We start from the raw sequence: 27,807 nt of genomic DNA on the forward strand, positions 1-27,807 counted from the left end.
TTTTTTTTTGTATGAAAGAAATTATAAATCAACGAATAAAGTTTCAAGAGAAACGATAAGACATCCCAAAACTAAAGAAAACTACTTCAAGATTTTTCAATCACTCCTACAAAGATCTACTAACACAAAATCTGAAAACAAGCCATTGGCTTTTGCCCAAAAGCATGGCAAGAAACTTTAACTGTCTCCCAAACTAAATCTAAAGGAAGAACAATATCCTTGAAAGTTCTTTCATTTCATTCTAATCAAATGGTCCAAAAATGGCAAATACGCAACACCTCCAAAGATGCTTAAGGTAAACCTCATAGCTCAAACCATGGAATCCCAAATGAAGGAAATCTCCACCCAAGACTCGCCCAGAGATGCTAAATCCTTTATTCCACATGTCCCTTGCAAATTAGCTGGGGAGAAAGATGTGATCATTGTCTTCATTGCTATTACAACACATTACGCACCATTGGACATTGGGGGTTGAAAACTGAATGACCGTCTTTTTATTAAACTTAACGTCAATTAACTAAACTTATCTTTACTTAGCTGAACATATTTACTCATTGTAATTATCTCTGTTGAATTAAACTTACTTTTAGCAAAACAATTTATTTTTATTGAATATTTTATGTCGCTATAAGTTTGTTACTTATTGCTTTGGATTTCAATGAGTATTCCCTTTACCTAAGGAACTTGTCCCACTTTAATCTGTCTTTCTTAGTACCACCCTTAACCCAATCATTGCCTAACTTAAAAAAGGCAACAAATGTATAGTGGAGCAATCTTACAACTAACAATTGTAGACAGCTACTATTAAAAATCACAAAAATGTCATCAAATGATGGCATTGCAAGTGAAATACGTGAACTCGCCAAAATAAATCTACTCCCTCTCCCTCGGGGGTTTGCGATATTTTCCCTTTTAATTTGTCCCATAGTTTTTGCTACATTTCTACTTTTAGCCATGACCCACACTCTTTCTTTTTTTCGCACCCACACATACTTAACTTATATTTTCATTTCATCCACAAATTTCTCCCACTTCCCCTTAAATCACACTTTTTAAATCCTTTTTCTCCCTTTCATTGGTTTGCACAAGATTCGTACTTGTAGAAATTTTCATTTCATCCACTCATTTCTCTCAATTCCCCAAAAGTCGCACTTTTTAAATCCTTTTTCTCCCTTTCATTGGTTTGCACAAGATTTGCACTTGTAGAAAAAGGCATGGGACATAGGGAGTACTTGCACCACTCACCAAATCGTTATTAACAGCAAACACAAAGAGTAGACTTTAATCAAACATGATTCAAAAAAAGAATTAAATTCTTTCAACAATCATTTCACATAGTTTTTATGAACAAGCAAATAAGTGTAAAAATCATCTTTAGTCTCATTTGGTCTCCTATTTGAACTCACAAATCACTACTACAAAAATTAAAATTGGATATCCCATAAAATCTCTAAAAATAAAAAGGCGTTCGATATACCTTCACATCTCTATGTATATGGCCATGAGCATGTAGATAAACAAGTGCTTTAAGAGTTTCACGGAGTAATGTGGCAATAACTGGCTCCTCAAAGCCTTCTGGATAAGTGGTCTTCATTATGTGAAGACAAGATCCTCCAGCCATATATGGCATCACAACCCAAAGGTTGTGGCCTGCAGTAAAAGAACAATGAGCATGTAATAAATTTGGATGATCAATCAAGCTCATTGTATGCACCTCACGACGAATTCCATCCTGCATGAGTAAAGGATATACATTAACTAACAAGATTCCATTTTATATCCAGTAAAATAAAATTCTTCATCTTTTCTTCTTTGTCTTTTATTTTTTTCTTATCCCTTTTATAACTTAAGCAAAGCCAAACCAAAGAACATGTTTTTAAAACTCACAATGATCCACCAAATTTACTTTGGTTTTCCTTATTTGCACAAAGAACAAGACAAAAAGCAACAAACAATTCCTTGTAGTACTTTGATATTGAACTTTTAATATCCAAGTCCACCATACTTTCATGCTAGGTCAAAACATAAAAATCCAAAAATTAAAGAAAAAGAGTCCATATTTCATGTTGTAACAAATAATATAGAAGGCAACAAGACAGTGATGCTCACGAACTTATCCTTTCACACCGTAAATTAGATCTTACATAACCACCAGAGACTCAAAGTATCAAACATTTTTTTGTATATGGTTCTCACGTATGAAAAAAAATACCAAATGCATCACTCGTACCAGGTAAAAAACCAATAAATTTCCCTAAGAAAAGAGATGACCAACACAAATTAAATCTATTTGGTAAGCCAAAAAAAATTAGCACGGCCAAAAACGAATAAAATATTCATGTTGCCCCAAAAGGTCACAAACAAAGAGACATGATGACACTATTAGTCAAAACCATGTCTAGTCAAACACGAAGATATCACAATTGTAGTCTAGATGGAGTGTTGTAAGTTAGGTTTTAGACTTTGATAAGTAAAAGTTAACAACATAAGAAAATGTTGCAACTAATCTATGACTATAAAGGCAAAAAAAGTATATTGGGATTGGGGACAAATAAAGTAAATGTTGCGACTAATCTATAATAGCCAAAAAGGAATATGTTGTTGGGATCTGAGCAAATGAAGTAATAAACTTTCAAGTGTGTCTTATGAAATTTTTATGGGATTAGATGGTGATGTATCTTGTTGTTGAGAAACCATAAACAATCTTTGAATTTAACATAATTCTAGGCTAGGAAATCTGATGTAAGCGTGCACGGATGCACCCATGTCTAGTCACACACGAAGATATCACATCACTAAGTGGAAAAAAAAGGAACAAAAAGAAAAAATCAAAGAAAAAGAAAGGCAAAAGCTTATCCAAATTCACGAGTGAGTAAATGCAAGTCGGTTGTTCAGTTTTAGAAAGAGCATCTTGGTGCACTTAGGCATTGGGGGTACTTCGGCAAGTATAAAGTCATAGAAGCTTTTGTTGAGGTCAAGATACAAGAGATGAGTTAGAGGCTTGCTTTTTGCACTTTTGGCTCCGGGTGATACCCTTATGCCTAAATTGAGCAGATATTGTCTCAAACTAAAATTAAAAAGGCAAGGTAATCAAATAAAAAAATTATAACATACTAACAAAAAAGATGCACATTAAACTATCCCTTTATATCCTATTTCGAACAAAAAGGAGGGAAGAATATTAGAAAAGAATTTTGTTAGAATACTCAATTAATCTATTCTCACAATTTTCGATGAAACATTCACGTAAATTTTGATATTCTTCTCTTTCTTTTTTAACCAACGATCTTCTCTTTTTTTTCTCTTTCTTCTTAAATCATCTATCGTCTCATCTTTACTCCCTATCTCTCCTTTATTATTGTTTTTGTTTTATTGTGTGTCACATGTCCCATTTTCCCTAAAAGGTTAAACCCTTACCTTATCTTATCTTTCTTCATTTTTTTGACAAGAAACACAATCTTTTAAAAATATTATCTTTCATAAACCCTTTTTTCTCAATTATTCTGGTGATCCCTCGGTTTAATTTGTGATGTTTCATATAGATGACCTTATTGAAGGCTATAGCTTTGATAATTTTGCTTAAGATTTCACCATCCTATATCATGGCTCTCATTGAATAATTAACTTGAAATTTCTTTTGAATTTATAAAAGGAGGAGGAAGTTATTAATTTGAAAGTATTTATATACAAAAAAGGTAATTGGATATGAAAGAAAAACTACAACATTGTTTAGGAACTCTTATAAAAACTAATTCATCGAAAACGATTCAAGAAAGATCACTAATACTAGCTAAACTTCAAGTTAAAAACTCCACTTTTGGTTGGTCCAAATCTAAGAATGCCAAATTTTGTTATTTTTTACAAATATCTATTAACCATATAATTTTAATGTCTAAAAAAGCTTTAACCAAGGATCAACTTGTTTTTCAAATAAAAAAATCTAACAAAATGCAGAAGTAAAAAAAACCAAAAAGCTTTCTCAATCCCACAACACTCTCGTACAAGGTCGAAATCACGAAGTTAATCCTTTCCCAAATGTAAAACCATCTTCACCTCAAAAAACTACTTCCACTTAAGTAAACCAACTCGCTTTTCCCGAAAAATGCTCCCCTTCCTTGAAAAACCAATCCCATCCCCAAGAAAAGCCTTTATCCCATGAAAAATATTTCTACTCAGATCATCTCTTTCTCGCTTCTTAACAAAAGTGCACAGAATGACCTAAAGCGCATGTTATTCTCCGCTAGTTGTAGGCCGAATGTGTGCGCAATGCATAGGCGCGCTTTTTAAAACTAAATATATGACCAATATAAAATGAAACATGAAAGGCTAAAAAAACTTATTACTCACTTTACTTCAAAACAAACATATTTCTCGACATATTGTGCACATATGCCAATAGTTTTTTGTTCCGTTAAAAGATAAGCTTCCAACTTAGTTGGCGTTTGTTCGAAAAAATTCAGAGTTAGAGGTAAATTAGTCTTCTTATTTCTTAGATGGTAAAAAAAGTAAAAAGATAAATTGCTAATCAATTTATCGGTTTACTAGTAATTTTAAAATTGAAGTGAGTGAAGAAAGATATATAAGAATTACAAGAAATTCAATGTATATGTCTACTCGAAGTAGCGTTTTACTATTAAATGGTTTTGTGAGGATCTTTCTATTGTGTTGTTATTTCTCTTCCATTCAAAGTGGAAACTACCACCCACATTATTGTGACCATACTATAAAGGTTTATGAGCTTACCGCGATCGAAGTATAGGTTGAGTCAACAGCAAAACCACTTACAAAGACCTCGAATTTCGTTTTGCAACCGCGGTGACCAAAATCTCATTTTTGCACTATGCTTCCAAAAAAAGTATTCTATTCGGCACTTTGTTTTCGTTGTTGTGACTTTTAAGCAAATTTTTTAATTCAACGTGGTTGTTATGAAATCTATCGAAAATTCGGCTATACGTGTAATGTACTTGAAGATGTGCTTAAAACAACAAATTTATCCATTGAAATTCATTGTCTTATTTTGGCTTCCTTCTTCACATGACGAAGGGCTAATTTGGATGTATAACATTTCCATAAACAATGACTTAATTGATTTTAAGGTATTGTGACTTAATCCACTTTAATGACTAAAAGATGAAGTTTTAAGCCATCATTCGGCCTAAAAGACATATTGCCACGTTTGCTTGCCAAATCGAGAAAGGAGATACATGAGTGAGTCAATTAAAATGAAAGAGTATTTGTATGCTTAAATGCTTTAAGTCATGTATTCGATATACTTTGTATTCTAAAAACAAATAACGTAAACGCATACTTGACGTAAAGGTAAATTAGTAATTTCTTACCAAATATAATTTAGAAAATTATTGTCAACAATACACTTGAAAATGTGTTGTTTTGAGTACTGTGGAAATATGTTTTTTATAAAATATATAGGCAATAAACACACATTTACATAATGTAACCTTGTGGGCTTGATTTTCCCATCTAAAAACCAAAAAGGCCAACCCAAAAGGCTTAATAAAGTAAAGATCAAAGAAAGTCAAAACAGTCCAATACAATCAAAGTCAAAGAAAGTCAAAGCAAGCCCAAACTCCCATCCAATCCAAAAGATTGTCACCTCATCATTTTCATCTCTAAGACCCTCCATCACCCTTCCCTGTAAATACCCCATGATTATAAACACATAGGAGGATGATCATTTTTTATTATCACCACTTTTCTCACTACATCATACCATCTCTCTCTAAACTAGTCCACCTAACCTTTGCCACTTGCCACGACAACCAAACCAAACACTTTGTTTCATTATCCCATGCCTTTCATATATTTGATCCCTTAACCTAAGTGCCGAGCCGAAGGGGTCTTCCTGGACATGATCCCCCTGAAAAGGTTGGTTTGTTTTGCAAATTGGAGTAAATACTATTCAGACAAGACATTATCTAGATATGGAAGCATTCTAACCATAGGTATCCGAACCATAGGTATCTGAAACATCAGGTATCATCTGGACCACAAGTATTCAGACCATGAGCATCTGGACAAGAGCTGAATCATGGGTACACAAACCATGAATATTCAGACTGGACTTCATTACGCGTAACCTCAGCGATAACCTAATTACAAACGTAACTCTTGTTTCTTCCCAAAATATAACTAGATGTCACACAACGGCATTGTTTGCTTGTTCAATACTATAAAGGACATAACTCTCCCTTCTTATGTATCACACAAATTCATAACCAAAACTCTACTCGCAAAAAGTAACTTGATGGAACTACTAACTACAAACCGCGATAACATCATGCATTTGACACAAAGTAAGCCATCAAGTTGTTGATATTTAATAAATAAGACCAAAGTCCTACCAACATGAGTACACAAGATATTACAGAAGATCATTATATTCTTCAAAATATGAGCCAAAAAAGTGTAGGGATTATGGCTTTGGTATTGTTGTTGTTGAGCGTGAATTTCAAAGTGCAAAACTATGTACATAATGGAAAAGACTCGATGCACCACTTAATCTAACTATTAGACTTTGTGTCTACGAGGAACCCAAAGTACTTGCAACTACAATGCAAACAAAATATCATCTGCAACACCCACATCATGAATTTGCATCTAAGATTTTGCACTATGGTTGAAACTAGATCATGCAAGATAAAGCAGATTTAAATTTCATTTGATATCATCTACTCTAATGAGTATACTTTACATAGAAAGAACATTACTACGAATACTTTAACGGAGCACATTGCAACGGTAAAAAAGTGCACATAAATTAAATTGGATTGTTGCAAAAATTACAAAGAATATAAATTCCATTCCTTTAAGTTAAAAGTAAGCACATACCAGGTCATTATTGCATCTCTCTAGATCAAGAACCTTAATAGCAACTACCTCATTGAATGGAATACAAAGAGCCCTGTATACTGTAGCACTCACTCCTTCCCCAATTTCCTCATACAACTTGTAATCCTTTGAATCAACAGGATAATTTTTCTCCATCATTTCCATCGATCTTTCTTATTGCACCATAATTGTATAGTCTTCACTCCCAGGTGCAACAGATAGTATCACAGTGATCATGGAAGCAAAATTGAGTTCAATTTTAAATTTCCTCTAATTTACAGGTCCCAGAGCTCAGCAGCATATGCAGGTCATTACTCACCAAATAATTGCATATATACAAAAAAAATCTTATTTATGAAGAAAACCACTTGTAGTAACTTCAACACTGTAAGCTAAAACCAAAAGTTTTACGAAATTCACTACCTACAATACACAATACTCTGGGATCTTTTAATTGTCACCTAAAAACTTGATGCAGTGCAAAACTCCACAACATAACATCTGAAACTAACTTCTTCAGACATTTGTTGGGAATGGGTGTCTCACATTCCAACCCATTCTTATTATATTCTAAAAATGACTGAGAGATGGAAAAATGAAGTGCTCAAAAGTGACACAATCTTCGATAGTAAGCGCTTGCTAACAGCAGAGAAAGCAGCAAATGAAAAATGTCTGCATAAAGATTTACATATGTTAATACAATAGTGTTACAATAGTTAATGTGAAAATAAGGAAACATAGGAGATTCTAAAAGACCACAATTAACAATCCATCAGTTTACATTAAAATTTTACAGATTACAACAAAGATAGAACATCAATTATAAAATTATGAGTGAAAGTAGAACCCTACTAAAAATCAGATATAAGGCATTAATCAGCACCAAAGTATAGTACACAGGCATCACAGGTCCATCATGTAAGACAACATACTTCCTTCAGCCTATGTTTGAAGTGCATCGTTTCTCCCGAAAGCTCATGTCTTTGCCGAAATAATGCTTTTTTAAAACAACACATGAAATATTCTAGTAAAAGCAACCATTATTACACTGGTATTTTTTCTCACATGGCTACAAGGGGTATATTTGGTGTTGGCATACAGGAGGGGCAGCAAAAGCAAAATTACAAATTCAATTCCAAAAAAAAAATTCCAAATATTGTTAGGTAGGAGGCATGTATAATTCCAAACTAGTCAAGGAAAAAAAAAGTAAATTAACATCCAATTTTCAAGTACTTGTAAGATCAAGTAATCCCTCTAAAATTCATAAGAATCGTGAAAAAATAAACAAATAAAATGATGGAGGATGGAATTTGAAGATGGAATTTTAGGATGGATTTAAGACTCCTTAGAGGGCCCTTCATTATTCTTGAGATTGAGCAAGCCCAACCACGAATTTTATAGCATCCTCAAATACTTGATTTGGGCCAAAATCAATACTGGAAGTGGAAATATGGATCCAAAACAAGCTGTGACAATACTGATCACGAACAGTCTAAATGTCCAATATGAACTTGATTCTAAAAAGACCAACATAGTCTCACATTCCAAATGTCCACATAATCTCCAGTTAGAAAAGTAATAATTATCCAAAAAATGGGGTCTTTTCGAAAATAATCCCAAGAGACTAGAACATCATTAAAACAACTAACTTCGGTCTCGTATTTTCTATACTTTTTCTTTGTTTGTTATATTTTCACTCTCATACATATCAACCCAATGCTTAAAATCATTTGAGTTTTTGAAATTTAAATTGACTGTTAAAGTTTAAGATCCCTAGGATCATTTTGAGAGAATGCCCCACGCTAAGGATTTTTTGAATTATAAAAAGGGAAATTTGCAAAGAAACACCTTATAAAACCAGTTTTTTTGTAAAAAAAACACCTTTTAAAATTTTTTTTGTAAAAAACCACCTTTTAAAGAGACTTTTTATTAAAAAAAACACCTTAAATCAGTTTCCGGTGACTTTTGTCAACTTTCAGGCGTTGACTTTTGAGCTCAAATGGCATAGTCAACGCCTGAAAGTTGACAAAAGTCACCGGAAACTGATTTAAGGTGTTTTTTTTTAATAAAAAGTCTCTTAAAAGGTGTTTTTTTAAAAAAAAAATTTTAAAGGTGTTTTTTTAAAAAAACTGGTTTTATAAGGTGTTTCTTTGCAAATTTTCCTTATAAAAATAAAAATTTTAAAGTATTATGAGAACATTGTCCGTAGTTAGAATTATCAGATGCCAGTTTGTTAACAAAATTCTTATTAGTTCTACAAAATTTTTGAAGGCAGTAACAAAATCAATAAATTAATTTAAAATAATACATTATTTACTGTTCAAGATCACTGTTAGCATAAAGTTAAAATGTGGGAATCCAAATCCGATGCCAATCCGTAAACAAATTTCTAATTTTTCTACAAATTGTCAAGGGAAGGAAAATTGATAAGCCGTAAGAAAATTAAAAAATTAACATGAACAATTCTGTACAATATTCTACAGAACTGAATCCTATTTTTCAGTGTCCAATCCACCGTTAACTTTCCTAAGATCATGAAACGGAGTGCAACAATCAACATAAAAATCTATAACCTCAATTCAATTAGGACATTTTCAGAACAAAATAGATATCAATTGGACATTCTATTTGAGCTAAATCCCATACTCTAGTGTCCAATCTACCGTTAATTTTCCTAAGATCATAAAGCAGAGAGCAACATTCAACATAAAAATCTATACCCTCAATTCAATTAGGACATTTCAAAACAAAATAGATATCAATTGGACATTCTATTGAACTGAATCCTATACTCTATTGTCCAATCCACCATTAATTTTCCTAAGATCATAACACTGAGTGCAAATATCAATATAAAAATCTATAACCTCAATTCAATTGATACATTTCAAAACAAAATAGATATCAATTAAAATTTCTATTGAACTGAATCCTATACTCTATTGTCCAATCCACCATCAATTTTCCTAAGATCATAACGCGGAGTGCAAAAATCAACATAAAAATCCATAACCTCAATGAAATTGGGACATTTCAAAACAAAATAGATATCAATTAAACCTCAAACGAAAAAATAATTAGGGTTAAAATTAAAATTGCAAAACAATTAACAATCAAAAAAAATAGATTTGACATAATAATTCAGATCTAAAGATGTTAAACAAATTACTTACCTGAGAAAGGTCAACGAAGAATGGTCTAGTGGGCGGAGCGCGGTGGTGTGCTGCCGATGTCGGTGGTTCTTCGGACAGTGGCTTCTTAGCTTTGTTTAATTGCCTGTTTCTGTTTGGGTGGGGCGTCAACAGTTTAGGCTTGAATTTTTATTGGAAAAGTATACAAGAGTTAGAGATAGAAAGAGGAAAGGACTAGAAATGGTACCACGGTTTACATGACTACAAGTGGCATGTGACACAATAGCTTGTTTCATGTCTCGAAAAACAGTTGTTTGCCTTTTAGTTGTCTTGTTTGATTAGTAAAAAGTAGGGGTGTTTAAAATCGGGTATCGGGTCGACTCGGAATCGGAAATTCGAGTATCCGCTTTTTCGGGTACCTAAAATTGTGATCCGGTTCCGACCTGGTTTAAATCGGGTCGGAAATCGGATACCCGATTTTCTTAGAATGTTTTTTTTTTTGTCTTTTTTTCGTTCAACTATGCATTTTTATTTAAAATATTTTTTTATATAAAATTCAAATACTAACTCTTTAAAAATATTTAGGTTAATTAGTCATAAAAGAAAAATTAAGAAAATTAAAGAATAATATTGTTACACATTGCCTTAAGTAAGAACAATTATACAAAAAAATTTATCCACGGGAGAAAAATTATATTAAGATTCAACACAAAATTAGCTTAATAAATGCCATCATTATTTTATTTATGACAAAAAAAAAAAAAAAAAAAAAAAAAAAAAAAAAAAAAAAACTGGATATCGAGTACCAGGTATCCAAAAATATGTGACCCGGATCCGGATCGGGTACCTGGTTTAAAAACCGGGTACCCGATCCCGGATTATCCGCTTTACAAAAACCGGGTAAATTATCCGGTTTTGAAAACCGGATACCGGGTAATCCAAATCGGATATTTCGGATCGGGTTTTTTTGCACACCCCTAGTAAAAAGTGTTTTTTTTATTCGGTTATTGAATCGATATGGGATTATGTGTTTTGAGTCGGTTTACAATCGAGTTTTGTACCCATATTGATTTTTACATAATTGTAAATTATTAGAAATCAGGTTAAAATCAAATTTGGTTATATGATCGGGTAAATGTCAAGTTTTTGAGTATTTTTTATCAAGGGATGGCCATTTTTGTTGTTTATAAGATAGTTGGATAATAATTGTTAAATATTTGGTAAAAATAAAATATTGGTTGTTTATTACAGAAAAAATAGACTAACAAGTCAAAAATTAATATAAGAAGCTAATAATTTTTTCATTCTGGCTTAAAAGCTAACTTTTTAACTATTTAAAATGCAACTTATCAAACACCTTCTTTTGGCTTTTTACCCATAAAAAACAAATAGTCAACTAAAAAATTGCCAAAAACCATCAATCCATCATTGACCCGACTCATTCGAAGTTTATATTGTTTTACATCGAAAATTTGAAAAAATAAGATTATTTAACAACTTAATTCCAAAAATAAGCTCCGTGAAAACTTATTTCCCAAAATAAGCGTCTGTACATCCAAGCCTAGCCTCGGGAAGAGTCGCTGTTAGTAACAGCGAAAGTAAAAAAAAAAAAAATAAAATAAAAGCCCAAAGTCGCTGTTAGTAACAGCGACTTAAAAAAAATTAAAAGCCCAAAGTCGCTGTTACTAACAGCGACTTAAAAAAAAAAAATTTTTATGTCACTGTTAGTAACAGCGACTTAAAAAAATTTTTTTTTTGTCGGTGTTAGTAACAGCGACTTAATGCGTTTTAAGTTTTCAGCTCACCTCAAAGTCGCTGTTACTGGGTGGTTAAGGTTTTTTATTAAATGTTTACTGTTTTAGTACACTAATAAACTATGCATTTCTTTGTTGTATTTTAATTTATTGCTTATATATGTCTGCATTTCTAAAATTGTTCATTTTATCTTTCAGGTTGTCTGATATATGAAATCTTTACTGGTATGAAGCTTAACAAGACAGAAGAACTCCGAAATACTTCTTCAATTCCAAAGGTATCACATATTTTCTATGTATGATGTCGTTTTATGTTATAGTCAAATTCTTTAAAATAGCTACAAAATTTAATTGTTAGTAAGCACGATTTTCTTACATATGCAAAATTATGATGAGTTGGCTACTTGGTCCTCAAGATGACAACAATTCTTTTTGTATGTCTTTTTATTATTGTTCTTTCAGTCGTTGATTCCAAATTATCAGATATTATTGAGTTCTATGCCGTCCAAGAGATTAAATACTTCCAAGCTTATCGAAAATAGTGGTAAGTTTTGAAAAGTTTCTAGTACCAAAGTTATGATTTCTCTGATCCTTTTACTTTATTCAAGAAGTAATTACACATCTCATTCTCTCCATATGCAATCCTAGAATTCTATGTCTCTATCTATTGGACAAGTTCATTCATGCCGATACAAGCACGTACAAATGGCCCCATCTTAGTATTTCCCTTTCTAAAATGTAGGTTACGCTGCTGCACAAACTTGGTCATGTCAAATGGGACATGTTGCTGTTACTAACAGCGACTTTAAAAAAAAATAAAATAAATAAAAAATTATTTTTTTTTAATTTTTTTTAGTCGCTGTTAGTAACAGTGACTTTGGGCTTTAAAATTTTTTTTTTTAAAGTCGCTGTTACTAACAGCGACTTTGGGCTTTTAATTTTTTTTTTCACTTTCGCTGTTACTAACAGCGACTCTTCCCGAGGCTAGGCTTGAATGTACGGACGCTTATTTTGGGAAATAAGTTTTTACGGAGCTTATTTTGGGAAAAAAGTTGTTAAATCGTCTAACTTTTTTCAAATATTACTTGCAGGTTACCTCAAAGTGTGATGATTTGTAATTAATTTAACTTTAACTTTGATATTGATATGTGATCCAACATGGTGATTATGTCGAGTCCATAATATATTTGTATCCATTGAGAACAACACATATCTAAATTAATCGTAAATGTGACTTTTTGAATCCTACGTGCATTTGACTTATTGTTGACCTCAACATATACTTGTTGGGTATAAAACATAATCAAATTCAAATTGACATGACCTTAAAATTGACCTTGTTAGATATCAATCCCACAACTGATTTGATTTATCGTCAAAGTAACTCACAAAGACTCAGATTGATATCTATATGACTCACAATTGGATAAAATTAATATCAAATAAATTTACTATGAAATAGGTCTATTATCACTTCCACCAATAGCAAAATTAACCAATAATTAATCGATTGTACTGTTTTTCTCATCTTTTTTCTGATACAAGAAAACTAATCATGGTCATAGTTATCTGCCCAGCGTCCTGCACAAAGTCAGGATTCGGGGGAAAGGTAGAGGACAGATCATACCCACACCCCCTCGAGGAAAAAGGTATGAGAAATACGCGCAATCAAACAAAATCAACTCCGAAAAGTGAGAGTCCTGCAACATAAGAGATCAATAGCATCAAGATAGGATAGGAGAAGTAACCTAGAAAACACAAAACAACCTATAAGTGGAGATGGATCATACCCATATCGATCACTCATCCGAATAAATTTGGTATTAACGTGAATTCTAAGGACCATGGCTTACTTTTGACTTTATGGCAAAAGTAATAACCAATCTTAATCGGTTTGACCATTACTTCAAATATGTAAAATTGTCCGATTGATCAAGGATAAGTACCACTAAACCATCACATATAAGAGGACTTAGATTGCTAAGCAAAAAGCTATTATTGTGCTTGGTGATTTGGACAAGTCATATGAAAAAGTGCTCAAAATTTTGTAAGTTTGAAGGGGTTCAATCTAGGGATACCACATGAATATCTATCTTATCAAGTGTTGAAGGTGTTGTAGGCTTTAAGCTTTCTATAGATGGATTCAAACACTATATTATTGATCAAAATTAATGGTACTCATTTTCATGCAAGTATAAGGGGTATTATTCATAACATGTATGCGGATAGTTTGGCCTTCTTTTTGATAAAGTTTTTGACTTCCTTTTAATGGACCTTAGCTGGTAATTGATAGATCAAGAGGAAAGGTGCAAGACGACCTCACACAATTAAATTATGTGATAAGATGTACGAATATTAAGGTCGTTCATAAGCGTATGGAATTTGTAGAGAAAAGGGAAATAACAAAGTACTAATCCGAGACGCCATGACACACCTAGCACCATCGAATCAGATGTTAATTAAACATTTAAGTATCATTGACCTTATTGATTAATAAATATCCTTTGGACTTGGAGAATTTTATTCGGTTATTTTGACGATTTTAAGAATAAAAGTACTTCCATTTAAAAGGGTAGATTACTCATTTTACGAGGTAAAGGTACAAGAATTAGAAGAAATCAAAGAATAAGAACAACATTTTCTTGGGTAATAGGTTTATTATAGCATGTATGAATCTATATGCAATCAGAAAATGTGAAAATCTCAACAATACTAGTCAAAAATTTTCAACTATGGAGAGAGTTAGTGATTTTGCAACCTCGTCACCGTATCCACCTTGTAGCTTAAAGGAATCATGGTTATCTATTTTGTAAAGAGTGTAATCCACACTAGTAGCTCTATATTACAAGATGACATAGACGGCCATTGTGTCTTTAAAGTCACCAAACTTTTAACATTACGTTAAACCAACAATCATGCTAAAGCCTTAAACATAATGTTAACCAAACACGGACGATTTAATTTTACATACCTACGGACCTACCTAGTTACAAAATTGTAGAAGAGACTCCTAAACAAAACGGTGATATGAATGCTGGTAATAGGCTGATACCAGGATCAAATATGTCTTAAAAACCTATAAACTATGCATGTATTGTAATCAACTTCTCTTTCCTGCATTTAACTTCTCTTCAGAAGTTACCTGTGCAAGAAAACGGTATGTACACTCGTCCAGCGTACGACTGTGAGAGGTACTAGGATATGAGGATACTCAGAATCTGGGCCTTTTCTTTTCTGGCGTTCCATGTACTTGTGCTTTTATACCATAGGTCTTCAGCTGAAAATTCTCAAAAGCATCGGATACTGCAGGAACCTGAATAAATTGGACAGTGCACCAAGTTGCCCATATCGTTAAGTAGATATGAATAATGATTTATGAAACAAAGGTCGGTAAAGAGGCACAATTGTAAGATAAAAGATGATCACTTACTAAGTCCGGCTTTTTTGAATAGATCCTCACTATCATGTCTTGATAACACGCAGGCAGCAAATGGCTAATGCGTTCATCTGGTATTGGGAACTTGTTGCTACTACGATGATCCTGAGAAACAAAATAGGTTACACAGACATGTTCAATGGAGAGTCCAAATAAGTTAAGTACTAATGGCCCATATAGTAAAAACGGTAATAAGTCTACTGTAAACTTTCTTTAGAGTTTGACAAAAATGAGCATGAAACTTCACATGTGATTTTTTGAGCAAAATTACACAAATTTCATTCTAAGTTTATTTATAACACCCTAATCTAAACGAGTGGTAAGTGTCTTAAATAGATTGTGCACCCCCTCTTAGCAGACAAGACAAAGGATTAATTGGTGCAACCCCCAAGTTCCAGAAACTACCTTTATCCCTTCCCAACTTCAGAGGATTGGGGCTGAAAACTCGGAAATTACTTAATGTTCAAGTAACAGAACTGCACGGCTTTACAATACAACCATATAGTTCTATTGACAGAGGCAAGTAAGTTTTCCTACAGATATGTGTGATGCCTACTATGTGAAAGCTGTTCACATACAAAGTAAATGTCTTGAATAGAGTAGAAGTCTGGCTATTTTATCTAAATTGGAATATCATAGAACAATTAACAAAAATTAATTCAATAAGGCTGTAATTTTAAGATGAATGCTTCAGAAGTTTGGACTTTGGAGTTTATTTAAGCTATTGATGATTTTTGTTCTTATCTGAGAGATAGGTGATGTTCCTTATTTGTGAGGTATTCATAAATTGAAAAGTTTTAAGAATTGCGAGGATTCCAGTTCTTCGTATTAGATCGAATTTGGGCATCTGTGGCACCCAAACAAACGAGTTCTACATTATTTATTTTGAGTATTAGGACAAGTAAATATCACATATTTCAAGTGTATCAGCTTGAGAAAGCCCCAAAAGGGAAGGAGGATTTGACTGAGTAAACACTAAGATTTAAGCATCATATGGATATGAGAAAACACACTAGGTTTTTTTTATAATTTCAGTCACAAAAAGATCCCATGCCTATGCTATAGTAATAACCTACATTTTAATCTCTTAAAAGGCCTCGCTAAGCAGTATAAGGAGAATCCCCGTAAACTGATTCTTAAAACACGATTTCAGCATATCAGCCATATCTTAATATACGTTCAACAATTTAAAAGTCTCTTAGCGGAATAAGTAGCATTATGTCTTGTGCAGAAAACAAAAAGAAAAAACATTTTTGCATGTTTACAGAGATATATTACCTGGAAAAACTTTATGCTGGATAAGAAATCAATGCACAACATCAGAAAAAAGAGGAAAATAAGAAGTATGTTAGATGGAAATATAGATCAAGAAACAGATATCAATAGTAAATTAAACCAGTCTATATTTTACTCACTTCTCAAGAGGATTAAGTCTCCCACGGGTCAGATCAATCTTGACATTGCTCACAACAACATCATCTTCTTTTAATGTCACCCCGGAAGAATTCTATTTGGATAAATTTAATCAAAACCACATGCAAACCACAGAAGTAAACACACAGAAGATGAAATGAGTATTTGACCTGTGAACATATGATATCTTTGGAAGTAACATTTTTGAAATGTTCAAGCTTGTCTCGCGGAACAGCATACTCATTGCAAAACTGCCACAAGATTAACGGATAGGTGGCTTGAGATAACCAACTTATAAGTAAAAATATTGTACATATACTGAAAATTTGCAAAAGAATTTTCATAATCATTCCACAACATTTGGCAAGAGAGAATTAAATAATGGAATCTCATCCTCCCTAACCACAAAAAGAAATAAGTAAATAAGAACCTGATATAAATCCCTCCTCCTAATGCGCTGTATCAAATTCTTAGCTTCCTTCAATTCTTGATCTGGAGCAATCTCAATGGTTTTAATTATTGAATCATCTAACTGCATTGATGAAAATTGAAAATGTATAGATAGGTTCACAATTAGGAATCAGTAAAGTATCTAATAAGTTTCAGAGTCATATCAAACCTTCCAATATTCAGATGGTTCATGAACACATGAGGAAATTTCTAAATATGAATTTGCTAGAATAAGGGCATCTGCAATCATCAGCTCAACTGCCTGCATTAAATAGTGATGATCAAACTGACAAAAACTTCAAAAATTGAGATCGCAAATTTATCAGGAGAAAAATTGAGAACTGACCTTCACTTTTCGATGTGTGTAAGCTGTCCGATAGAGATCAGCACGAGCAGAAAACAACTTGTAGACAGTAAGATCTATCAAAAATGATCAAACTTAAGATGAACCCAATCACTACTTTTTATTCTAAATAAATTTATAGGCACGTTGTCCAAAATTTGGAAGGGGTTCCATATGCATTAAGAAGGAAACTAGTTAGAGAACCTTCATGATTAACACTAATGAGGATTTTACTAGGAAATTAGTAGACTGGGCTCATACAAAATACATACAAGGTTTGTGGAAGGATGTAAGGGACCACTGATATCATAAAAGGAACCACGACCCAAAAAATAAACATAACTTTTTACAAAATAGAAAATAAAAAGAAACATAGGTGTAGTTAATACTCACAATCCTTGGCGGGATAGCATATTTCATCATCCAACACCCGCATTTGCTCCATCAATCTGCAGTGAACAATCAACCAGCGATTCGATTTCCTCTATTATGTTAAAAGGATTCAGAAATATCGTCTCCGAGCAATAATTTCCAAAACCCAAAACAAGAAAACAAGATTAGAAGAAGAAAACAAACGGAAGCAGCAAAACGTCAACTCAGGGCTGTCGGAATATGTGGCTGGTCACATCAGTTGGCAGTGAATGACATGCCAACCTTTGCACCTTACCCCCAACAGAAAATTGATAAACATAGAATTCATATCTGATTGACGAATCTACGGCCGATTGGCCAATTCATTGAAATCCAAGATTTGAGAACTTTCAATTATCATGGTATTGGTATTTTCTTGGCAATCAATCTACAACGTGAAGAAAGAAGTTGGCATCAAAGCATGGGGTACACAAAAATTTAATCAATCTAGATAGAAAAATCGTAATGAGGAATTGTGGAGGTAGGAACTAGACTTGTCAAAAGAGTTGGGGGGGGAGATCTCAAATGAATTATTTTCAATCGAGTCATTCTCGAGTCGGGTTAACTTTAGGTTAGGTCATTTTGGGACCATTTGTTTCTGGTTTTGATTGGGCTGAGTTGACCCAACGAGTCAACAATCTCAAAACATATATTTTTCTTATCACAAAATTTTTGCATCAAATTTTTTTTGTTTCTATAAAACATTTTTTATAAAAAAGGACCCATGTACTGCTTTAAAGACTTCAACTAAGAAATATAAACTCTAAATAAAAAATTTACTAGAATTTAGACGAACTTGACCCAAAATGATGACGTGGAACTAAAAATTATTGAACATATTGAGAAAATGGGCCAAAACGGTTTGATATTTGGGTTTAATCCAAATTTTTTTGTTGTTTTCGAGTCGGGTCATTTTCGAGTTATAAGTCAAAATTTACATATTATAGCCCACTGGTTTTTAGTCGGATTTTAGGTCAATTTTGGATCGGAACAAAAATCAATCGGTCTAGTAGGAACGAATCTAATAACACTGTTGCAACCTCTAAAGAGTATGGAAATAACCTGTTGGGCTCAAAGTTGCACCCTAAGCCACAAGCTCGAGAGTCACGGACAATGTAGTCAAACCTTCATCAACAACAACAACAATGTCAGTGCCTTAATTCCAAAAGACTGGGTTAATCAAAACTGCATATAAATTATAAACCATGTAGGACAATGTAGTTCAGACAAGAAAAGAACATTTCAAAATGTAAGCAAAATATCAAAGATTAAATTACTTACTTGTCAACATCTACACCATTGCGCCCATTAGCAACAATATCATATAAGAAGAGCTTCTCTGATGCACTCTGTATGCATGCCATAATAATGCAGGTAGCAACAACTTAGAAACACTTATAAGTTGCAATGTGTAGAAATAATAACAATAGTAAAAAACATTAAGCAAATGGGATTCAAGTTCCACCCTCAATTCTCCCCCCCCCCCCCCCCCCCCAACTTGCTGCAAATTTCATTTTTGTTTTAAATAAATTGGATTTATTTCTGAATTCAGGGGAAGAGGACACAAATGAGAATCACTCACCTTTGGCAATGCATAACTAGAGCTAGCAAGTATCATCTCCTGCAAAGCTCAAAAAACAAAAGATCAAAAGATAAATGTCATTACTATACTAAGCTCACATTAATCAATAAAACCATCCCATTTATTGTAGCAATACCATAATACTAAAATACTTCAGTCTTCTACCTTGAAATTCCATGGATATTGTCAATACCAATGAGGTATCATTTCTCGTGGCTACAAAGTCCATTAATTATTATAGTAGACAGGCAACAAAAATCACTAGTGGGAATGCCACATACGTAAGGGATACCAACTCTTCAAAGATTTTACAAGGTTTGTGTGTGAAAGCAATCCTTTGTTCAAGAGATATATTTCATAACTAATAGACAAACATAATCACAACAATTTTAGAGCGTAATACATGTTATTCATTGAAGGATTGTGTACTCTATAACCACTCATTTAACTCAAGGATATGAGGAGCATGGCTAAGATCATATACGCTTGACAAGACTTACAATAGGGAAACTTAAGGAGATACGAAAATGAGTTTGCAAGGGAATTTAGGTAGGTAGTAGAAGAGATAGAGACTTCAAAAACTAGACTTCTACACCCAACATATTTCAACAGGGAAAGGTATCTGATTAATTTTGTTTGGAAACTCCCTAAAGAACAAATAGAATTAGGTATGTCTTGGAGGCAATTGGATACTATGAAAGGCTATCGAGGATTCTAAGATTATGTTTTCCAGACCTAGAAGCAGTTCTCACTATCAAACTAATTTAAAAAATTATTGAAGAATAAATAGAATGCTGAACAAATTGCATGTCAAATGTAGCATACCTTTACTCTTTTAATAATCCCAGAATCCATATCAATATTATGCTCATCAACCATGTGATCAATCAGTCTCACTGACATTTGCTCATGGCACCTACAGTAAACATTTTAATGTATTAAAAATCTAGGAGAGCAGTATTGTTCAGAGGTGCAAATGTACATTAGATAATTATATAAACTATGCCTCCATCCAATATTAGTTGCTAAATATTCCTTTTTGTGGTCCATCGCAATTGAGAGCAAGCCTTGAAATCATAGTGTAAAGTTGCTAAATATTCCTCCTGCCATCACTTTATCTATCGCAATTGAAGAAGTGTGCCTTTTAGTGCTTGTCGTAGGTTCTTACACGCAATTTGATTAAACTATGTGGAGCATATTTTCCCTCGCCTAAAAGTGCTCCTCGCATAGGGCTAAGAGGCATAGTTCCTAGATAATTGGCACACTCATTGTGCCAAATGATTCAGATTTCTAGAAACATTGAATAAGAAATCATGAGTTAAATTCTAGCATTAACCTTTAAAGCTCCTTTAATGGAGCATCACATTTATAGATTTAACGAATATCAAATAGAAAATTTACCGAGTTAATTTAGTTTCCAAACACCTCTTTTCACAATCAAAAGACAATTACAAGTCCAGATGTAACATCCACAAGATATTGCAGTAATTATAATGATATACTTCCTTCGTTCCGTATTAAATGCAACACTTGTACTTTTTAAATTATTCATAGGATAAAATTTTCGAACTACTTTGTAAGAAATTATATAGTCCAGTGGAAATGTAGTTTTCAAATATCAAATTTTTATAATTTTTAAATATACGTAATTAGAGATATTAATAATCGAAGTGTTGCATTGAGTTGCATGAAAATCCTAATGTTGCATATAAATAGAAACAAAGGAAATATCTCAATTTATGAAGGAGATAACCAAGTTGCGAATCGTACCACTTCGAACCATCAAGGACTCGTGGAAGAAACTCGTTTTCGAATAAGTGACTGAAAGGTCCATGCCCCACATCATGTAAGAGACCTAATAAAAGTTAGAATATTAATGGATATAGTGGAAAAATGACGCATGCAAAAAATTCTTTTTTTTTTTTTTACAAATGTAGAGCTACTTAGTACTTACCGGCAAGTTTCACCGTCGTCATATCAAAATTGTCAATATCAAGCTCCATGCGCTGAAAAATCAATTTAATAGCCCCATTAACATCACACAAAGAAGGTCGTTTTTGTATTAATTACCTTTTATAATGTACTTATGGAGAACAATCGCTTCTGAAAAAACAGCATAATTTTCATCTAATGTGTTGCTTTCTCTTTGGTTAATGATTTTTGTAAAATATTTTGTCACCATAAAGTCCACATTATATGGGTGCTTGGACAAAGTAAAGAAGATAGCCATAGTGAATTGGTTTAAGATTGAGTTGTGTTTAGTTTTACAATTCCAAGCAAGGATGAGTAGTAACTTAATCCAAAGTGAACATACAAGAAGATACAACTACGTAAACATGCAGTCAAAAAGATGGGTTTACAAGCATTATGAGTTTCCACCCAATTACAGTTAAAATTCATGAAAGATTATTTTGTATTAATATCGTATATGAATAATAGAGCAGAGGGTTATATTCTTTACTTCTAAAAGGTTCAAAAGTTAATTAAGGGTCTCAGAAGTTAATTTTGATAAATGAAGTTCTCTAATTAAGTTAGGACAATTGTTAAAAATCTAATGTTCATTTTTATAAACAATAGGTTGTAATTCTCCGTTAAAACTTGCCTAATATTTTCTTCAAGGAAAAGGACATGAGTTTTCAAAATCCTTTGTTTGTGTGTTGTCTGTTGGTGCAAGTTCAACAAAAGCTCGAAATTTAGAATAAGGTGTTGCGTGTTTTTAAAATGAAATCTTCGAATGGAGGAAGTTATTTAATCAAATTCAAACTAAGTAGCTATAGCTATTCAACTTGAAAAGGTTCAAACATTAATTTAAGATTTGGACTCAATATCGAGAGGTATCATAACCAACACAATAAGATATGTAATGGGAAAATTTGAGAATTTAAAGGTCATCATTTACTATCGACGTAAATCCCCAATTGCCAATTTAAGTGTTTGAATTGGGTTCACTTCACTCAATATCTTCTGCTCTAGTGTTGACAACTCGACAAGTATGCGTGAAAGAAACACCAATCTTTCATCATACAAATACTGAGTGGGAAAATTGGAATTAGCAAATGAGAAACCAAAGTCAGCCATACTACGATAGATCTTGTTATATGGTGCTGAAACCATACATTAGACATAAAAGTGATAACTATTTTGGAAACAAATTAAAAAGGCATTTGTTCCAAAAAAAAGTTCCATAGTGATTGAAACTGAAAATACTTACATGACGATTATGAAGTATATAAACAGCTTGGGCAGCAAGCCAATACACTCCCAAAGAATGCTCGAATCTAGAATGAACTGCCCCAGGATATACCATATAAGCTGCACCTGCAACCAAAACAACTTCCATTAGAGATACTTAGTACAAGCTTTAAACTTTGAATTTCACCAAGAAACAACGTATCATTTACAAGTCAATAATTTCTTTGCCAAAAAAATAGCTTAAAGTTTATGCATATTCCGTAGAACGTCGAAATTTATCAAAAACTCATGTCATCAACACGCCAATATTTGAAAAACTTGATCCAGCGTTGGAGCAAGTAATACCATAGGGCATGCTACAATTTTGAAATAGCTCTAAAATTGTTATATCCAAATCTATGCTACAAAGGTGAAGCAAATTCATGATTATGGAAAATGACTAGATCCATCAAAAATCCAACCACCAGATAAATCGAAAAATTGGTAATTTGATTTTGAGCCAAAATTACCTCAGAGTACTCTGTGGGATGTAGCATTTTGGGGCAAATGTCAAATGCTACTCACTTGGATCTAGAATGCTAAAAACAAGAAAGGAAAATCTTAATCTGATTTAATTGTACTTGTGGCGTTTAAAAGAGGATAATTAGTCGGAGAAGAAAAATAAGGCAACAAGTAGTTAGCTACGGTCAATATAAGTTCAGACTTCAGAGAGTATGTTGATAAGACGTGTAAATTTTCCCACCATAAACAATTTATGGTAAAAAAGAATTTAAAACCCTTGACTTTTCACTCTGATTTTCCAACCACTTTTTTCATAATTCTAAATGAATATCCCAATGTCCATAGTCCATACACCTCGAGTATAAAGCATATTTCAAAATGGAAAACTCTATCAGATTCCAACAAAGCCAAATGAATGCCATTGAAAATTTAAAAGTCCATAGCACGGATTTCATAATGTTACTTAATTGGCTAAATCAATCCACCTCGTCTTCCTTGGGATGCTACAAGACGTTTTCAAGCTACTTTCAGTGATAGCTCATCTAGCTTGGTTGCAATTGAACATTAGAAGCAAACATGTCATCATACAATCCAAGAGAGTATCAAAGTAGTTAATTCCACATCCAAAATTCTGGGAGAACTTGAAGAGCAAATAATAGTTTACAAAACATAATATTTATTTTCTTACCATGTCAAATAGGCAATCAATAAGTTTATTTTGAAACATAAAACTAGTAAATAAATATGAAATAACCACAAATGCGCCAATGAAAACATATAGATATACAACATAACTCCTCCAACGTCTGATAAGCGTAAAATTTTAAGTCTCTTAGCCTAAAAAAATCATTAAAGTATTTGTTGGGGAAGATCACATTTTATAGCAAAAATAATATACTTCTTCCTTATGTGTGGAAGTAAATAGTAGTATAATTTTAGATACTTCTAAACAATTTTTTAGATAATTTTAGAGATATAAGTATAATATAAACAAATATAAATTTCTTTAAAACAATTTCTTTTCTCAAACATTAAAATATTTATAGGGTCTCACTCGACTAATTTACGAAAATGTTCCTTGAATCTAACCAAAACAAGTGTCCCAACTCACAAGTGTTAACCATGTTGGAGAGATAAAAAAATTTGATAGAATTAGGTGAATTAGAGAATCCACAAAGTTATACTTAAGAATAGACAAACCTTCTTATTACTTCACATAAGGTTTTGCATATCCAAATATCAAGTGATGAGCATTGAGGATGTGATGTAACTACCATTGAACTCCATCTATTTTTTGGACCCTAACATAACCACAATTTAATTTTTTAGGAATTTATTAACCAACTAACTACCATTAGAGTGAAATTTGAAATTAAGTCTGACTTAAGAATGTTTTAGATCAATACATCAATTATAGTAAATTCTCTTTGACCTTGTTCAGCAAATGAACCCTCCACAAACCTAGTGAAAAATGACTTAATTAATGAGGACACAAGGAATGAGTTTGATTTTACAACTCAAAATCACATGAAGACGATAGAACAAGCTCACCAAGGACATCGAATTTTTTTTATTGGTTATAAATCTTGGCATAAGCAAATGGAATGATACTAAGATATACAAGAGATGAGAAAATAGAACGAAAATGGTTGTGTCAATGAAGATGTAAGAAAGATCCACTAGAAGCTCGATGAGAGGTTTTCTAGGCACAAAGTTATGCTTACCAATTCTCTACTTGCAACATATATGTTGTTGAGTTCTCAACAGTAGTGTCCTGCAAGTATAATGAAAGACCAATTGAAGAAAGTTCCTTATGTAACAACAATGGGTATTTTCATGTATGACATAATGTGCACGAAAGTGTGTACATGCCTCTAGATATTGCCTATTTTGCTAGAAGAGGTATTCCAGAGGAAATACAAACTTTACCTACATACCTATGTCTAATCTTGGACAATCATACATGTATATGACACTCGAAAACTTCATTTGAACTACAATCATAAAATGATTCAACACGAGCCTGGTGAACTAGTGACCTTGACCCAGAGAGTCTAATAATTTTAGACCCCCATCTAATAGTCGAGTCCTAAATAAGATTTCACCTAATTGTTCTCATTGTACTATTCTTACAATTTGAAGGTTTAGCTAGGTCTAAAACAACTTTATCGCTCATTTCAAGTCTAAAATGAGTCAGAAATGATCTAAAAGTGGTTATCTCTATGTCTAGTGTGTCTAGTACAATCAAGGGTAGGTCTAGTCTAGGTCTGTCTAGAAATATAAGACACCCACGTACAAAACCTAACTTAACCCATTCAATCTCATCAAATGAAACCTAGACTCAAGTAGATTCGAGTCTAAGGTGGGTCTACTAGCAATGAGATCAATGATCATCGTTAGTTTTCAAAAAATTGTTGTATTTGATACTTGGACTGCTGGACGCATAATGTGTCCAATAGTAACATCACTCCAAGTAACATAGGTTCTTAGTTCCTCTTAAATTCACAAAACTTAGTGAATAAAATTTTGGAAAATCTAAAAAGTCATCTACGAATGTGTTTATGTTTTAATCAAAGAGAGCACAACACAAAAAATGACACTAATTTATAAAAGCAAGTTTCAAGTCATATGATACTTTTTGAAAGGGAGTGTGTGTCATGGTAGTCAAAACATGGAAATCACAAATCCAAATGTGTTGTTTCAAGATAAATAAATCTGAAAAAAGTGTTGAATAATAAAAAGAACAGTGTGATCCCCAGCGGTAGTTTCGAAGAATTGTGGAAAATATAAATGGTTTGCCTTGTGAATGTTAATCATATGTCAAATACTCAATTTTTCATGTTATTTGGTATCATTTCAAGAGAAAAGAAAATTTGCAAGGCCTTGAATTTGTTTGTGTTGAATAATGGGTAGTACTGAAGCATAATTGCATGAACGTTATTTTCATCCAAGTATCGTTCAAGTTTATAAACTTAAAGAACATTTCAAGTAAATAATGTTTTATTTTTTGGTTTTATGTAAAATAAATACCTTGGTGAGCCATATTCAACATGGTTTGAGCATCAAATTTAAGTTTGAGCTTTGAACATTCAAAGAGTTGACTTGAAGCAATAGATTGTTGCTAGGATCTTATTGAGTGCAACATTTATGAAAGGCAAAGAACAATTGTAAGAGTATCTCAAAGAATAAGAAGACACGAGATAGCCGTCTAAGGCATAAACGTAATGCTTCATCTAAGTTGGCAGTAAACAAGCATTGTTTCGAGTTTTGCCCTTAAGTAAAGTATATATCCTAGTTAAGTTCAATTTTCCTAATGTTAGTTAGTATAAGTTGATAAGCACAAGGTTTTTTCTCTCCTAAGTTTAAACTCCTAATTTTACTCGAAAGAAAGATGAGGGCCCCCGAGTTTCATAAGCTAAACGAGCATACCTAAGAAGATATAATTTAAAATGGGAACGTACGAAAGTGTGTTAAGAGTTGTCGATAATTGAAGATAGTACAAAATAGAATTCTTTGTGTTGGCTTGGTCATTGGCAAAGAAGATCACAAAATGCATCACGAAGAAAAACTTAAAAGTTAAATAAACAAATAATAACTACAAATTGAATAGAACATATAAGAGAACCAAAATTCCGTCAAGCATCAGAATTCATACAAAGCAATAATATATTTATAGACTTATAGCGCTATAGGTGAACAATAGCATAGAGCGGGGGAAAACATGGAATAAATATGAGAAATAATGCATAGATGTTAATGTTCACTTATAGTGCTATGAATAATGGATACTGCATTCATCAATTGCTACATTTTCTAATTTTGGTCTCTCCCACAAAATAAGCTAGTTTTTTGGAATATGACTTAGTTTCTTCAATTAATACTCATCCACGAATTTCTTCCTCCTCATACCATTCACACAATTTCATTATTTTGTATTATTTCCAAAACAAAATCACGCAATTATATTTGTGGGTTTAATGAAAATAGAAATCTCATTGTGACAATGGAGTATTATTCCACACATACAAAATCAATAAATCATAAACGTTGTCGTAAGTTAATGACTTACCAAGCTGCTTAAGATCACGAAGCCTGAAACACAACACAAACAAGAAATAAAAATATGGAAGCATCAGTGGAACAAGTACCAAAAGATACTCCTAGCAAAATTTAAACTCTTAAGCAACCCTAAAAGTGAAAATTACTATGTATAAAATGAACTTACCTCTGAAAGTGTTCTGTATCCACAAATTTCAGAAAAAGCTGCATTACAAATCATCAAAAAGATGAATTATTCAATATAATCACGCGCTCAATAAACAATGACAAAATTACTCAAAACCCTAAACTTGACAAAAATTAAAATCGAGAGTAGAAACCGGTTCAAGGTAGATGTTGCCGTGGAGGTTATCGTGAATGTGCTTTGACGATGTAAGATCCTGAGATAGAATGGGGATGCTTCGTGGAGGAATGAAGGTCAGATCGCCATTATTGTAAGCTCCCATAATGGAGGAATTACTGGAGAAGGGGAAAAGGAGACAACTTGACTACTGTCGAGGATTTGAGGTTAAGAGTTGAGTTGGGGGTTTAATTAACGAACGCGGGAGAGTAGACAGATAATGAGATACGTTTTAACAGCCGTCAACATTTTCGGCTTGCTTTTGAAATAATTGTTAGATTATGGTTGTCACATTTTATCATTTAAGCTTTTTTTCAACTAATTAATTTATCAAATACTAGTATGT

At 32.7% G+C, this 27,807-nt stretch overlaps 2 protein-coding genes across 5 annotated transcripts in view; both read right to left on the minus strand.

The window, feature by feature from the left end:
- The window catches only part of LOC130818194 (serine/threonine-protein kinase BLUS1), a 28,813-nt gene extending 18,581 nt beyond the window's left edge, over positions 1-10,232 (minus strand). For both annotated transcript variants that reach the window (XM_057684258.1, XM_057684260.1), the window contains exons 1-3: positions 10,023-10,232; positions 6,850-7,521; positions 1,478-1,732 (exon numbers count right to left, since the gene is read on the minus strand). In XM_057684258.1, coding sequence (XP_057540241.1) covers positions 1,478-1,732; positions 6,850-7,014 — 420 coding nt within the window. In that variant the 5' untranslated portion in view covers positions 7,015-7,521; positions 10,023-10,232. The remainder of the gene's footprint in view (positions 1-1,477; positions 1,733-6,849; positions 7,522-10,022) is intronic.
- Positions 10,233-14,517: 4,285 nt separating this feature from the next.
- On the minus strand, positions 14,518-27,667 carry LOC130818195 (uncharacterized). 3 transcript variants are annotated; one of them, XM_057684263.1, is made up of 21 exons: positions 27,442-27,517; positions 27,288-27,325; positions 27,132-27,154; positions 24,787-24,836; positions 24,263-24,363; positions 22,581-22,687; positions 21,324-21,375; positions 21,140-21,224; positions 20,195-20,285; positions 19,370-19,408; positions 19,069-19,136; positions 18,850-18,912; positions 17,770-17,825; positions 17,380-17,453; positions 17,203-17,295; positions 17,014-17,115; positions 16,754-16,834; positions 16,586-16,677; positions 16,449-16,464; positions 15,165-15,275; positions 14,518-15,047 (listed from the first exon to the last, which is right to left on the minus strand). In XM_057684263.1, the coding sequence occupies exons 6-21, from the start codon at positions 22,674-22,676 to the stop codon at positions 14,946-14,948; spliced, it is 1,221 nt and encodes a 406-aa protein (XP_057540246.1). In that variant the 5' UTR covers positions 22,677-22,687; positions 24,263-24,363; positions 24,787-24,836; positions 27,132-27,154; positions 27,288-27,325; positions 27,442-27,517; the 3' UTR covers positions 14,518-14,945. The 3 variants fall into 3 exon arrangements, with proteins under 3 accessions (XP_057540246.1, XP_057540245.1, XP_057540244.1); XM_057684262.1 differs by lacking the exon at positions 24,263-24,363; XM_057684261.1 differs by lacking the exons at positions 24,263-24,363; positions 24,787-24,836 and having other exon boundaries at positions 27,442-27,667.
- Positions 27,668-27,807: the final 140 nt, after the last annotated feature.

Source organism: Amaranthus tricolor, chromosome 7 (genome assembly GCF_026212465.1).
Source record: "Amaranthus tricolor cultivar Red isolate AtriRed21 chromosome 7, ASM2621246v1, whole genome shotgun sequence".
Classification (NCBI taxonomy): domain Eukaryota; kingdom Viridiplantae; phylum Streptophyta; class Magnoliopsida; order Caryophyllales; family Amaranthaceae; genus Amaranthus; species Amaranthus tricolor.

Excerpts from the sequence above, each read along its gene's own strand:
- LOC130818195 (XM_057684261.1), bottom strand. The coding sequence starts at position 27,567 with ATGGGAGCTTACAATAATGGCGATCTGACCTTCATTCCTCCACGAAGC. Across the intron at positions 27,326-27,441 it reads GCAACATCTACCTTGAACCG|CTTTTTCTGAAATTTGTGGA; the intron begins GTTTCTACTCTC and ends TTTGTAATGCAG. Across the intron at positions 21,376-22,580 it reads ATATACTTCATAATCGTCAT|CGCATGGAGCTTGATATTGA; the intron begins GTAAGTATTTTC and ends TTGATTTTTCAG.